Raw genomic sequence first — 16,154 nt, forward strand, 5'->3', positions numbered from 1 at the left:
TACAAAACAGGGCCGTGGATCAGCACAGAAGGAAGGATCAAGCCTCGGAGTCCACACAGGAGCCAATAGATATTCCGGAGGCATCTGGCAGGTGAACGTGAACCCGCAGAAGTTCAGTGCGGGTAGCAGGCAGCAGCTGGGGGTGCCTAGTGGGACAGTGTCTATAAGTGCGTCGGACCGCCCCGGGAAGCCGAGGAAGCGCACGGCATGCAGCAGTGTGGCTCATGACCCCAGGGTACTGCTGGTACAGCAGGATTTTAAGTCCAGTGATGCCTACTCGCCCTGTCTGCAACAAAGCTAGGGAGCATACCTGGCCCACACTTGGCCCGCGTCCACTGTAATAACAGGTGGACTTTAGAGTCAGCATCCAAGGAGCCAACAACTGAAAAGAAGGGCTGCTATTCACCCGGATATTGAGCAACCATGAGAAAATAAACGTGGCTACAGTGCCGTTTCTGTGGTGGTAGCGGCGATCAGGTAAGACGTAAGGTATCTCTTTAATTAATTTGTTTATTGAAGCAGTGAGCATTTTCTCTCTTCACTGCCCCCAGCAAGTCTGCAGGAGTTTGTGGTGAAAAAAAGGCAAAGAGAGAAAAAGAAAGAGTCCAGCCAAACTCCCCCAGTACAGTGTTAAAGTATAGCATTGAACAAGCAAGTGTAATCAATGGAAGATCGAGGGTGGGGGAAGGCACTTGAGGTGGATGGAGCCGGGTCCGCAAAGGCATCACCCAATGTCAAATCAAATAAGGAGTTTGTGGGTAAACATTTTAGAGAGGTGCCATCTAAAAACAAAAGGGGAAATCTGTCCTTTGCTCTGCAAACTCCTCTTTCTGTTCCATCAGAAATTAACAGAATTGAGCTGCCAGAGTCTTGTCCCCTGTTTGAACAAGGGGTAGCCCAGTTGGAACCGAGACTATCTTCATCACATGGTTTAATCTTGAGAGGGTCAGTGGAAGTAAGCCCCCCATAAAAAACATCTTGGCCAAAGTGGAGTCAGGAAAATCTGGATTTGGAGGAAACAGCCACCAGTGGGTCATCATCTAAGGAGCTTCAGCTTCAGCCGAGACTGTGAAAGGGGGGGGGGGGGGCACTGTTATGCCCCACAAATTTGATGAATGAAGAACGGCCTCCCTCGATACCTCCAGACTTTACTGTTGGTGTTCTTCATCCTCAATGTTGGATCTTATGGTCCTTATGCAAAAAACTTTGCAGAGCATCTTAGAGGCAGTGATAGTGAACACTGATATGCTGAAGTCACATAAGGTGTGTTTGCAGTCAATTGCCTCTGAACTGAAACAGATCAATGGTTGTATGCCAAAATTAGTGAGACCTGTTAAGGTGAAGGATGATTTAGTAAGTCAGTGTGAGGGGGTGGGTGTTGGGGGGGCGGAGGGGAGAGAGCAATTCCCACGGTAGCAAGCCCAACTCTGGAAGGGTTGCCTTTAGAAGGGATGCACTCGGTGTACATATCCAAATTCTTGATGCTAAAACTGAAAAAAGGCAGCAGCTATGGTTATTCCTCTGGCCTGGGCTGCCTAAGGCTGAACAAAAGATTTAAAAAAGGAGCCCAGTAGGGGACAGTTAGAGACAAGAAAAAGAAAAGCATACATACTAGAAAACACCCTCAACTGGCTTACATAAGTCTTGAGACAAGAAGAAAAGAGGGGATATATAATAAGTACTGCCTCAGTTAAAGGTAATAACTTGACCCAGCACCTGACCAATTTTAATAAGAAGACATGTAAGCAACAGGAAAATTGCCCTCCCCAATGGGTTTAGCGAGCCAACAACAGCGAGATGCAGGATGCAGGAGGTGCGCAAGGACTTTAAAGCACACCAATGAGGTTACAAAGGAAGCTGCAGAGTGCCTCAGGGCTCTTCCCTGAACCCCACCCTCTTCAACAGCTACCTGGCCCGCTTGCAGCCATTATCAGAAGCCACAGACTTAAGATTGTCTCTAACGCTGACGATACTCAGCTGATTCTCTCCCTCACAGACTAACCCACAGCTGTCAAGAGCAACTATCACAACCGGATGAAGGCAGTCACCACCTGCATGAAGGACAGCTGCCTCAAGCTTGACTCATAGGACAAAAGACCTGGGGAATGCCCAAATCACCCTCCTATACCTGGGCATAGGACATCAAATTGATGAACAACAAGGGCGTACAGAGGGATGAATATCCAATTCATTTCCAGTAAGGGCACAATTAATTACCCTGACATTACTGTATAATTTTACATGGACCAATGTTCAATTTAATTTAACACACATACATGCCATTTCGTAAGTTCTTCAAGTGAATCCTTACCGAGTCCAAGAAAACAAACACCCATGCGCTCGTCAGCAGCAGACTCAACTATGGCAACGCACTCTATGCCAGCACTATCCAGAAACTCCTAAAGAAACTGGAGAACATCTAGAATGCCCCCACCAGACTCCTCCTGAGCACCCTATGCCACAGCCACATCACTGGCCACCTGAGAGACCTTCACTGGCTACCCATCAACAAAATAATTACCTTCAAGCTCCTCACACACACACCTACAAAGCACTCCACAATGCTGGGTTGCATACCTCAACCACCGCCTCTCCTTTTACACTCCCATCCGACATCTAAGCTCCACTCAACTGGCCCGGGCCACCATCCCACGGATCTGCAAGACCACTACTGGAGGAAGATCCTTCTCTTACTTCGCTGCGAAGACCTGCAAAGCCTTACCTCTGCACCTCAGGCAATCACCTTCGCTGCCGCAATTCAGGTAGGACGTTAAGATTTGGCTCTTTGACTGAACCGCAGATCCAACCCCCACTTCCACCAATCAGTGCCTTGAGAACCTTGCAGGTGAATAGTCGCGCTTTATATAAAACTGATTGATTGATTTTTGGAAATACCATCATGGAGAGATATGCCTCCTTATGCCGTACAATTAATCTTGTTGGCAACAGGTACCAAATTTTCATTTAAGCCCAATTTCAGTAATTTTTCTTAATATCTTTAGCTTTTCAATTCCATTTCATGGAATCCGTGCACCCGACAATACTTATGTGCTCCACATTGTACATCATTTATTTATAAATTATATAAATATCCTAACAAAACCAGACATAGCAGCTGCATTTTGGAGAACAATTCTCCACTTTTAAGGGTTGTAACATTCTACAACTGCTAAGGTGCTTCATTTTCGATTACCAACAGCTACCTTCTTGAGGAAAAGCATCAACATGTAATTCATTTCTAGAAGCGTACTTATTAGTTTTTCATTTACAGCATTCACGAATACCATAGTGTAATGTAGCTACGAATCGGGGCAATTGTTTTCCCCTCAAAAACAGGTCTGGGATTTGTGTGGTTAAGTTCACATATACTGAATAACACATTCAAAGAAGCTCTCACCTCAATCATTTGAACATTGTGGTTTTGTTTTAGGTGCACAAATACCAAACTTTTCAGTCATACTGGGACATCACTCCTAAAGTGTACAGCAATGTCAAGCATGATGATCTTTGTTTCAAATCATAAAAAGTCCTTTAAAGTGGTTGCAGACTTGTGATAAAAGAAGTACTTCAGAAAACTACATTGTAAGGATACTATAATTTGTCGATTCGTTGGATTCCGCTGCCGTGTTCTCTCAAGCTGTGCCAACTGTCTTCCTTCTCGATTTCTTGCTGACAAGGTCACTTTCAAGTCCTCCTGTAAAGTATAATATGCATTTGAAAATTGTTCATATATTTTACACAATATATAAAACCCAATTACAATGTCAAAACAAGAAAATCATTTCTACTCACTATTGTTGCAGCAATTAATTTAAATTGCTTAAAATGTCCTTGCACTTAAAACCAAATTTTTATATTTATGCTGCTCCAAAACTTTCAGATAGGATTGGACTTGCTACGGTTAGAACCAAATTGTATAGAGGAAAGGATGGAATGAGAGTGCATAAATGGATGTGGTTGTGCGCCAATTGCCTTTTTCATGTATTTGCTTGCACTGGCAGAGAGATAATGGGCTAGTCACTGTAGAGGTTAAAAGAATAAACATTAGGTATTTTAATAGTGGGGATTAAACAGCCTTCGTTTTTCAAATTATGTGCATGTGACTTTTGAATTGATAATTTGACAAGACTGTGACTAACTAGGGGTGGAGATGTAAAGAGGAAAGAGTAAATGTCTTCCATTAATGGTGGGCAGGAAAGCCTTCAACGCCAAGCAAATCTCAGTCAACTTCAACAAACGGACATGAATTTAAGTTCTGGACCCAGCCATATTTTCCGGACCCAGCCATATGCAAATCAGCCTTGACCCTGCTCAAATAGGAACAGTCCAGATTGAACTGCCTGGTCAGGTCCTCCCTGAACCAGAACCCAACCAACCTAGGACCGGTTTTGCCCTAGATTAGACTCATCAGTCAGGGATAGTTTGGTTCCAGTAACACAGTGTGTGAGCACACCCGTCCCACTTAGGGTGACACAAAGTATAACAAGCATTGGCATGGCCAATAGGTCTCGCCTTTGGGACCTTATACGTGTTTAGCCATGCAACACGATGTTGTTGCACTAAGGATATTGTACTGGATAACTAAACACTTATAAGGTCCCAAAGCGAGACCTATTGGCTATGCGAATGCTTGTTTTACATTCAACCATGCCACGCAGCTGTACAACATGGCTTGAAAAAACCAAATAGTAAAGCTATTTAGCTTTGTCAATTTATTTAGCTTTCTCAATGTTGTATTTGCCGTGTGCACGACTGCAGCTGCGTGGCTGCTATCCACACAGTTGCAAGTAAAAAATAAAATAAAAAAGCTCTATAAAGCGACCAGTGTTCGTTGACCAGTCATAGGACTGTGTTTTACACAGCGGATAGGCTGCTGTACAACATGGCTAAAAAACATTGTCAAAACCAATTCGCATAGGCAAGACCTTTTGAATTTGCCAGTGCTTGTTTCCCTAACCGAAGCTTTGCCTTTCCAGGAGGACACCTGCTAAACGAAGGTAGCAATAGGGGTAAGAGTACACGAATAACTATGCATCATTGAAGTTAGCAGTTGGAGCAGACTTTCCAGCAATTACGCTCCTTGCAGCGTGTCCTCTGGGAAGCGAAGGCCACAGGTGCTGTTCGTGGACCACCGCCATGGTTTTCAAGCGTTATGTACAAATTGGCCGGGTTGCCTTCATCTCCTTCAGCCCACATGAAGGGAAGCTGGTTGCAATTGTTGACGTAATTGACCAAAACAGGGCGCTGGTGGATGGCTCTTGCAGTGGCATCAAAAGGCAGGCTATGCCCTTCAAGTGCATGCAGCTTACTGACTTTGTGTTCAAGTTCCCCCACAGCGCTTGTCAGAAGTTAGTAAGACGTGCCTGGGAGAAAGAAAATGTAAATGAAAAATGGTCTCAAACAAGATGGGCAAAGAAGATTGATGCCAGAGAGAAGAAAGCCAAGATGACAGATTTTGACCGCTATCGCGTCATGAAGGCCAAGAGGGTGAGGAACAACATCATCAAGGCTGAAGTAAAGAAACTCCAAAAGGAAGCTTCCAAAAAGCCAGAGTAAATTGATTGGTTCATTAAAGAGTTCTTCTTTAAGGTGCTGCTTCGGTCTGCGCTCTGTTACGGACTGTAATTCACAAATCACACCAAGCGAACCAAATCACAGCTCTCCGGAAGGACGCGGGGCCAAGTTAGGGCTCCCTGGACAACCAATAGTGTGTAAAGAAAGACGGAAATAGATAAGCATCAGGGCCGGACTGGCCATAGCGGGCACTGGGCGTTTCCCCAGTAGGCCGCTAGGGTGGGGGGCGGGTTTTGGGTCCCTGGGGGGCCGTTTTTGTTACCGGGGGCCGGCAAGATCGGCCCCCTGTAACAAAATCGTCCGAAACCGGTGCTCGCAAACTGCTCAGCTACACTTCCCCTCACCCTAGGGGGGGGGGGTCAGCTGAGCAGTTTGCCAGGGCCGGTTTCTGTTCTGTTCTGTTCTGTTCCCTGCTAAGCATAGAACCACTTATTAGAGCACATGAAACTATTATGATCCGATTCCTTCCGGGACGGTAGGACATTGCTTCCGGGTAGGTGGACAGCTTCATCAGGGGCGGGACCTTTTTACCCAACAATCCCAGACTTTATGAAGCAGTACTGCAACAAAAGTAACACCCATTGGCCCGTCAATCACAATGAACTAGTTTTTCAACGTCCACTAGTGCTTGTGTTTGAAATCGGTGTTACAGTCATACGCAGACCTAGTCATGCTTTTTAATATCTGCGTGTATAAGGCAGGGGTTAGCCCACGTTCGTTTAGCCTTTGGGGAGGGGAGACATTTATGTCGTCGTCTCTGCAGCATGAACAAGGACTTGCTAAAGCAGTCGCTGAGCCTACACGGGCCCGCGTTGTACTCCCTGCTCAAGTGCGAACAGTATGAAAACCCGGACTTCAGGAACCTACTGGGAGAGGTGTCCAAGTGCCATGCCTAAAGGTAATGAAAACACGAGCGCATTTCAAAGTTAATGATGACCCTGTGCCTTTTTTAATCTCTCTCCAGTGCTTTAAATGAGAGAAATCTGTTTGCTCCTAAGAAGGTACTCAGTACCCGTCCATTTAAAGAACCGGTCTCCAGTCGACGAACGACGAGTTTGATTGTTCTGGGGGGGGCTCTACTGAAACCGACTAAGGGCAAACATTTTTGGAGGATGAGGAATTTTATTAAGCGGGTGGGTCCACTGATGTCCATCAGAAGCATTCGGTTTTCTAGAGGATGAAGAGGAGTCAGAAGATGATCACACAGTTACAAGATCTAAACACATACGCACAGAGAACGTGCAAATAAATACATAAATATCACATGTCTTAAGATAATCCAGCGTAGTGAAATCCAAATATTTTGCGTGCGTTCACGCGCACATGCACGCAAGCTTGAGGCCAGCAGCTGGCAGCACTTTGAAAATCCCCTTACTAAAAGTCGAGCAACAGTGCATGCGCTGTTCTAGGCTCGACCTAAAAAAAGGATGGATGAAATGCTCTGCATATGACTAGATCCAAAATGAAGGTGGCATGGTGAGCAAAATAGCAGTGGACTGGGATGCAGGCCCCAAAGTGATTACTAGTGGCGGAAATTAATTCAAACATTCCATCCAACACTTTCTTGTGTACTTTAGTGTGTCACCCAAAATTCTAAGTGAGAAATCCTAACCGTAACTTAATCTTATAATGATTAGCCAATAAAGAAATATTTACTACACATATGGTAGCCTTAAAATACATTACAGTTAATCGCAATAGATGTTTGTACAGGATCATTTTGTGAAAAGAAATTTTATGGAAAATATTCTTGTTCTCCAAATTCAGTTCTACATCAAAGGTTGCTCTCTTTCAGAATTTTGCATTTTAAAATCATCTACATTCAATTAAAGTAAACTGGAGCATGACCTGGAATATTTAGAGATCTAATTAAAGGTTGCTTCAAGTAACAACAACTGGATAACAACAACAAAAAAAAAATCAATTCAGGAGTAAGGTGCACGAGTATTGGCAGGAAAAAGTTAATTCTTTTGAATTGGAGTCAACCACCAAAAATCAATTAGATAAAGTATGGGAATCAAGTAACAAATCTCTGGATATTTCATCTGTTTGACAGGAAATCTGGTGGCAGGCGGCCCTCGTTGTGGATAGAGGGACTATTCAGGGATGTTCTAAGAATTAGGGGATCCTGGAATCTAAAAACCCTGTGTACCTACTTGTACTCAAATTATGTATTTTATTAGATGGGTCGTGTAGGGGTGATTAGAAACAGGTTGTCGGACACAAGAGGCACAATTACGCAGCTTGTGTCCTATCTAAGTCAACATGTGTCAGCCCAACATGGGGCCACAGACCAACATCGGAGGACATAAACATAGGAGTAGGTGCTGATGGCAGTGTGAGACCTTTGACAAATGTTTGACCACAAGGTTCCCCTCATTCCAGTCCTCCATGAGGTTTAACTGTCCCGAATTTAGGGAACCTACCATTGACAAAGTGCAATTTCATGACCATTACCAGCTATTAGAAACTGTTATAGTATGTATGCGTGTGCGCTGAGTGGGCGTAGATGTACTTGATAGGAAGAAGCAGGTTCCTAGCCCTGAGGAAAGCCCTGGACCCATCTCTAAGCCCCTTTTAAGTTTATGGTTTATTTTTTTAAATGAGCAATAGCTTCTGCTTACAGCGAATGTGCGCTGTAGGTGAAACCTAAAAGTGGTATGTCTAAAACTTTACAGTGTCTGTAGATTTAATCATTAGGCTGAAATGTAAAACAGTACATGATTACACGGATTGTAGTATTTTTCTTTTAAAGAGGACCACAAGTGAGATCATTTACAAAAGCAACATGTAGATACATAAGCATTTAATATTTGAACTGGCACCCAATATCATTAAAAAGTTATACCTTCTGAAGGAAAGAAATATATAAATAAGGCCATCACAATTTTGGAAAGCCATAGAACATACCCTTTTAAGTTTTATTACGGCACCATAGCTTTTGAGAGGTTCCACTATTTTGGCTTCAAGTCTTTCCACCTAAAAAAAAAATTTTAAAAAAAAAGTACAAGTTAACATGGATGACAGTGCATACATACGCAAGCACATCTCAAATAAGAACATAAGAAATCGGAAAAAATGCTGAATATTTGAATCTGTATACGATTTGCTTGCAGTGTTCGTAAGGGGAAAGAAACATTCTTTCCATCAAGCAGAAAACGGAAAACTGACTACATTTATTTTATAAGTAATTAAAATAAGATGTTGCTATCCTTTTTTCTCCCGCTAAAATACAGTCTACAAGATAGGTTTTCCATGCAAATAAAATGCAACCTATTGACAGCGAGACTGATTCACACAGAAAATTTTACATTTGCCCTTCTGGGTTTACCACTGTGTTTTAATCAAATATCTAACTTTCTTGAAATTTACAAAGAATTCCAATAATACTGCAGGGATTGCATAGACTATCGCAGCATCTATAGAGACTAAGTTACAAAGCGTACATTCACAAATGCATCAGTGCCTCTGACATGCTTAACATTTTTGTTTCTCTGCACAGGGGAAATTAGTTTCTGTGTACAAATATTACATTATATCTTCAAAGTTTGAGAGAGGCGTTTGCCCTTCCACACTATGAGAACCACTTTACTCCTGTGCTTGACAGAGCAAACATATGATCAGGTTCAAGTTGAGCAACTACATGCAAAGGGATTGTGAATTCCAACAAGCCTCTGGCTGATAACTCCACTACCTTTTTTCAGGCTTCACAGCATTAAGATGCCAAATTCCCTCCCTCTTCTGTGAGGAGCAATACATAAAATAAAAATTCCAGTTTTATTGAACATCCGCCTGTTTTTTTTATAAACAAAAAACTGCAATTTTTGCCATTTTAAAACATAGTAAATAACGCATTGTACCATTACTTTATGTAATGGTACTCGACCTCTGAGGAATGCAACGATGAATTGGACCCTTTAGGTTTGTTTTAAGGACATATTTTATTGGAGTGGTTTAAAAATAGCATTGAGAGAAGCTAAACAAAGTAAAAGGGAAACCGTTCCAAAACACGTTTGTCCATGTAAGTTTTGACACCAGACCAGTTTAAATTATTACAATTATTCGGGTAAACTACAATGGTCCCAATACATCACCCGGGAGGGTCACCAAACCATCAGTAGTGCTGTTGAGTAGTCAAAGTCACTGCAGCAAAGTATCCCTGCTTGAAGCATGTCCCGTTAGCTGTGCCAAGTTCCATAGATAAAGGGCTCCAAAGTTGAATCAAACCCATCTGAGGCACTCACCAGTGGGTCTTCATGTTACAGGTACTGTGTTATTGTTGCTGAGGTCTGTAACTTCCAGAAACGCTATCAAGTGCTTATTCCACCTCTGTGTGTGTTCGTGCTTGCCTAGGCCCCTGCAATTATCTCAGCAGAGAGTCTCCAATTCAATATGAGCCCAGTATTGGTCTAGACCCACTGTCGGGCAGCGAGATTTCCAGGTTGAGCATTACGGTCATGCCTCTTTTCAAATTGGATTAGTCAGGATATATATTTTTTTTAATTTATAAATTATTAGTAGTTTTACAAAACAAAATACAAATAATAGGTACAAACAAAAAGATCACAACTTACAAAAGGAGAATCCATGCAAATCATAGAAAAGGGGTTAGTTCAAGGTGTAATAATAACACATTTGAGAGGGCAATTGAATTCAGCCACTCATGATCTCTGCTCTCAATTAGATACAGGCTATCAGCAAAGAAAGCCAATGTAATGCCCAGTTTGTGGCTAAAAAGTGTTTCACCCCGAGGAAGTTAAACAATGAGAGTCTGATACTTACTCTACAAAAGAACCTGTGGAACAATCAAGAAGCTTGCGGATATATAAAAGAAGGCTGAAATGCCAAAGATTGAATTTTTTGTATTTTTATTTTATTTAACAGTTTATATAGCACTATGGCACTGAAAAGTTAGTGTGCTCTTTACAGGGTAACAATGCAATACTAAAGTAAAAGTACATTTGAAGAGAAACTTGAACAATGAGCTGGGGTGATATGTAAATAGAAACTGTGGTTAAACAATGATTTGTGGATATGCAAGAGCGAGAAGAGGGAAGGTCAGTTCAAGCATAACTTTGCCAAAGTATGAAAGGGCAAGGAAGTGCATATATGGGCCATTTATAATAAATTTTACAAAAGCAAGTTAACTACACTGAAAAATGGAAAACCTGACAAGTTAGTTGAGGTGCAACAAAGAGACAAGATAATTGTGACAATAATTTAGAAATCGGAAACGGAAGCAGATGGGAATTTCATGGACAAGGTGACATGACAATCAAGGTGAGATCAAACAAAAAAAATAAAGAGCAATATGTTCCAGAGATAACTTGCGAAGTGTATGGGGGAAGAGCAACAGGAAAAGAGCTCACAATGTGGCTGCACTATAGACCACTGACGACGCATAGCAGCATGGCTGCTTATTTGGATAGTTTGGCCTATACAGGCAAGTTAATCCTGTTTTGGGTGTTCCAAGTATTCCTTCCAGCGGTCACTGATGATAAATAGGTCAACTAAGCGCCACACAATATTTAGAGTTGGGCTAGTACCAGGTTCACCAGCCCCTTACCATTTACCAGTGAGGTTTTCAGCTAAAGGGATGACAGAATTGAGGCCATAATAGTCCATGCCTTAGTGTAAATGGCCATGCCATGCTATATCACTATTGAGCTGGGCAGTGCATTACAAGTGCACACAAGGACTCCGCATTACAAGTGCAAACAAGGACTCCGAAGCACAGAGTGCTGAACACCTCCACCTTAATACATTTCTGAACATTATCTTATGAATCTTGTTTTTGAAAGGTAGACCATACACTGCATCAGTATTGTGCACACAAAGTAGGACTAGATTAGGCATCAATATCAAAAGGTGAAGAAAAGCAGCTTATCTGACATTCTAAGGGTGTTGCAGCCTATCTGGAATTCTAGCGGTGTTGGTTTTGAAAGACAGAAAGTCTTCTATGCCAATATTGGGTACACAATCAAGGGTTCACCTAGGCATTTGAAAGAACGGATGGGAAAAGCAACCCAACACTGTTCTTTATTCTATTTGATGTTTAGGTGTTCATTATGAGGCAAGATTCACTACCCGCACAAAGCCATTGTTGTTTGCTTTGTGTTACAGGTCAAGATGGGCATCCTGTAGTTAAAAATACATCTGACACCCCCACTCACCAGGGTTAGCACTTGAGATCTTTCACAAAATAGATTCTATAGGGTTTCATCACTGTGGATTTCCTTTCAACTATGTACTTGCCATCATTCATCGTACTTAAGGCAGTGAACTAAAGTTCAGGATAAATCTGATTCAGGAACACAACTTCATAATCCTTTTGACAACTAGTTAGGCTTGCCTCCTATATAATCCCTAGCTCTTGAGCTCCTTTGTCTTGCTATATCATTCTTCTGGGGCCCAGCACATAGACAAACACATTATGAATCGGTTTCCATATCATACCCTTTGCACCAAAGCAAGGGGTCATGGCTGGGGTGCTCAGACAAGTGTTTTCAGGGACTGAACTTTACTCGTTTTAAAAGCACTTACAGTAGGCAAAGAAAATAAGGAAGAATTCCTACTTTCTCTCAAAGTATCCATTGTACCCACAGTACTTGTTAAGAACTTACTGAATCTCTTCACTAACATACTGGTCTGGGCATGTGAAAAGTGATCATTTATACTAAAAGATCCCAAATAGCCTTAAAGGATCTGGTCTTTCTTTAAGAATTTACTGTCTTTTGAAACTCAGAGCAAGTCAGAATTCCAAAGAGGTTCCTGGCCCTACAGGGCTGTAGTGGGAATCAGGCATTGCCTCATTATGCCATGTATAATATTATAGCTACAATGGTTCGAGAACAATATTCACAATCGGCAATTATAACAATCAATCACATGAAAACACAGAGGAATATCTAAACAAAGAAGTCTTAAAGGGGTACCCAACACAAAAATTATTACAAAAACATGTTTACTAAGGTAAAAAATATTAAAGAAACAATTACAAAACTGTGCTCACATAATTACACAAAAATATCACTCAAAACATATTTTACAGTGTAAACAAGAAAACAATGGCAAAAGGAGAAAGGACTTTAAAACAAGAATCAGTCCAACAAGGAAAGAGATCAAGCAATAAGGAATAAGTCTCCCTAGAAATAAAAGATACTGTACTGGCTATCTACAAGAACTACTAGTCTGTAGAGTGCAAACCCTTTCCTCTATTCCTCTTGCAATGATTTTGGCCCATCGTCCACCTGGGTCCAAAGATGGTTTTAGAGAGCTTTGTATAACTATGCAGCATAATTTTCCTTAGTCATGAGAGTAGTCACATTTAGCGATTTAAATCACCATGGGTGTAATAACTCTACCTCAAACAATCTAGAATTATCCAAGAAATTCGAGGAAATTGGCTTAAAACATATTGTGGAAGTTCACTCATGGGTAGGGCGGCTTTATTTAAAATGATGACACCACCTTGCCTCCTATGTACTCCAAAACACCCCATATCCAGTCCCTCCAACAGTTTTTAAACAGTGGCCCAGGAAGTTAGAACGTTGCTTTGGCAGGGTGGCACACCCAGAATAACGCTGCACAAGCTACAGTAGGGGGTGTATGATGGTGGATTGGCAGTTCCTGACATTTGGCTATACTATTGGGCCTCGCAGCTCCAGGTCATCAATGATTGGATATACACAGACATGGATGAACCAGCTAATAGATCAAATAGAGCCGTCATGCCGGGACAAAACTGTGAGCCTCTTCTATAGTCCTGAAAGACACAAGCAGAGTGGCAATAACAAGTCCGGATAAAACAAATGGCTCAGGACCCTGAAGTGCCTCAAATTCATTTTGTGGAACTTGTTATCCCAAACAAAAACATACTTGAATGTATGACAGTGATAAGTAGAATAGTTAACTCAATATTGATATCAATACTCCCCCAAAAAAATTCTAAACTTCACTTATGACGGAATTACATTGTAAATAAATTAGCTCAAATCACACACAAAAAAAAAAAAATAGTAAAATGCACTTGTTGATTTATATCTACATACAGGGTAAAGATTTCCTCCTTTTTTTATGATTCATAAATATCACCATATGAACACTTAGAAAGCTGCACCAGGCTCAGGTTTCCAGGCCCGCTTCCCTGAATATCACGTGTCTATTCCCAAGGAATCCTACTCTCCCTGTAGGGATTTCTGCACAGTGGAGCAGTCCACACAGAAAGGGAGCCCTTGTGCTTATGACCAATTTTCCTTTTTTTCATCTCTGCAAGGAAAACATTTTCCCCGTGGAGAAAGGCCTTTCCCCAGACCCACATGTAATGGGGTGGGGGATCAGTTCCCCCTTCCACCTTGGAAGGGGAGTTACTTCATCCTTTAACTGGAGGAAGAATTTGGCCATTTTCAAGAGTTTGGGAAGCCCACAAAAATAAAGATTTGTGTACTACCCAAACTTCCAAGAAACAAAGGCACCTTGGAACGTCTGCTTTCTATCCCTTGAGTTGGATTTTCGAGTGCAGGTTTCTCCATATTCATGGTAGATGGATTTGCACTTGTAAATGCACATACTGCTGTCGAGAATCCTTTTGTCGATTTCTGGTAAGTGCAGAAAATGTGCACTGGGTTGTAAAATTTCATTTATGGACAAATTTATCTTTGGAAATAGACACCTTTGGATTAAACTGGTGAAACATTGTTGACGTTGTTTTGGGACCTAGGGGCACAAAAGCGATGTGTGAAACTAGTCAGGGTTGAGAAATGAGCAAATCCAAATCTGCGGTTGGTGCTACACTTAGGTTAACATGACTGTTAGGGCTTCATTTCAGGCTTAGCTTTCATGGAAAATGCCCCCAGCTGCATTTATCAAAGTCTACAAAACATCATCAATATGTGTCACTACATACATGGTTACAGAATACACAAAATTCTATGAAAGGAGGTCTCCACTAGTTTAGCATCCGTCAGCCATTCCCTTACTCCTTTCTGCAACAACATGTTTGGAGGTTTCTAGAATCTATACACTCATATTTTAGAGACCACTATTTTGTAATGCTATAACACCACAACATTGAAGATGCTAGACTGTTAATGTGCATGTGTACTCAAGATGAAACAAAAACAAAACAGTTACACAAACTGCAAAACAGAAAAATAAAAATATGCAAAATGCCAAAAATATATAATTCAAAATAATTACGCTAAATCATTTATGTGTTAATTCATGAGAAACACCAGCAGCACACCCCCTGAAATCTTAAAAGTGGGCATGCCCTAATTAGTTAAACACATTTGACAATCTTCTACCTACAGAAAAGGAGCGCAAGTCACTTGAGAGAGACCAGTTTGCAACAAGTATCCCAATTTCTTGATTTTACCTCTGCTTGTCTGTAATCCTGAAGCTTGGCCAGTTCATCAGCAAAGTTTTTCAACCCATGTTTCAGGCTTGGCGTCTCTGTATCTGCAAAGGCGTGAACTTCCTTTACTAGAAGATCTGCTTTGTCTCGGAGTCTAGCAGTTTTTCGAACATATGCAGCAAATATTTGGCACAGATCTCCAAAATGCGTTTCCACATTTGTAACAGCATCCTGGATTTGTCTAGTATGAATGTCCCTAAAAATAGAATGTGAGAAAATTACTACTTTCAATATAAACAATCAAGTAAAGAAAAAGAAAAGCAACTGTCTCAAAATCATTATCATCACTTGTATTGTTTTACTTCTACTATTTTAGGTGCATATTCTGCTACTATTACGATATAAATTGCAAGTGATGCGCCGTCACTTTCACAGCTATCCACCCTTTGCTAAGCTGCAAAGTTGTATGAATTTCTAGATTGGGGTACACATATTATCCCCAAGAAGAAGGAGAAGAAGGAGACCCAAAGATAGATCAACCATTGATTTACTTAGCCATTTATCCATGTAACTCTGTCTGCCCAGAAAATGTTCTGCTGTGAAGCTAGTAAGGGTACACAAGACAAACAAGATAGACGTTGATTAAAGAGCTGGACTTTGATCAAATTAGATATTGAGGTTCTCTACGCTAATATACCCTACATGGCCACCTTAAAAGCTGTAGTGAGGGAGCAGAATAATAAGGAATGGTTTCATGATGCATTGACTTGCTTTATCATGGAGTGTATTGAGATTGCCTTGACTAAGAACTAATTGAATTTCAAGGACATTTATACCAGCAAGCCAATGGTGGCAACATTTGCACCAGTCTAGGTCTCACAGTTTGAAACTGCCATCCAGGTATGGAATTTTCATTGACGGGCACTATGTACATATTATTTGGGATCAAGCACAATAAGTTTTCATCTTTATTTTGTCCTCTTGACAAGAAGGATCAAACCCCCTGCAGCACGAGCATTTCGGTTGCCAGTTTATAGTACCTCCTTATAGACCTTGGAAAGAAGAGACTGTCTAAGGCAAGACTTTTTTCAGTTCATTCTTGTATACATGATTACCAATGCAAAAGTCTGTAAGTTAGGGTGAGCGTTTCCAAAGAAATGCAGTTAGTGTGAGAGCTTATAAGGAGATGCACTGAGCTATGACTTCAGCTTGAATTCCAGACAGT

The 16,154-nt window shown here is 41.4% G+C and overlaps 1 protein-coding gene and 1 pseudogene across 1 annotated transcript in view; one reads left to right on the forward strand and one right to left on the reverse strand.

Annotated features, from left to right (window-relative positions):
• CIBAR1 (CBY1 interacting BAR domain containing 1) overlaps positions 1–16,154 on the reverse strand; it is a 422,832-nt gene that overhangs the window by 389,001 nt on the left and 17,677 nt on the right. Inside the window, exons 2-4 of the mRNA XM_078687046.1 lie at positions 14,951–15,185; positions 8,485–8,553; positions 3,593–3,694 (exon numbers count right to left, since the gene is read on the reverse strand). Coding sequence (XP_078543172.1) covers positions 3,593–3,694; positions 8,485–8,553; positions 14,951–15,185 — 406 coding nt within the window. The remainder of the gene's footprint in view (positions 1–3,592; positions 3,695–8,484; positions 8,554–14,950; positions 15,186–16,154) is intronic.
• Positions 5,137–5,571, forward strand: LOC144827183 (large ribosomal subunit protein eL14 pseudogene; annotated as a pseudogene).

The sequence above is a fragment of the Lissotriton helveticus genome, chromosome 4_1 (assembly GCF_964261635.1).
Source record: "Lissotriton helveticus chromosome 4_1, aLisHel1.1, whole genome shotgun sequence".
Classification (NCBI taxonomy): domain Eukaryota; kingdom Metazoa; phylum Chordata; class Amphibia; order Caudata; family Salamandridae; genus Lissotriton; species Lissotriton helveticus.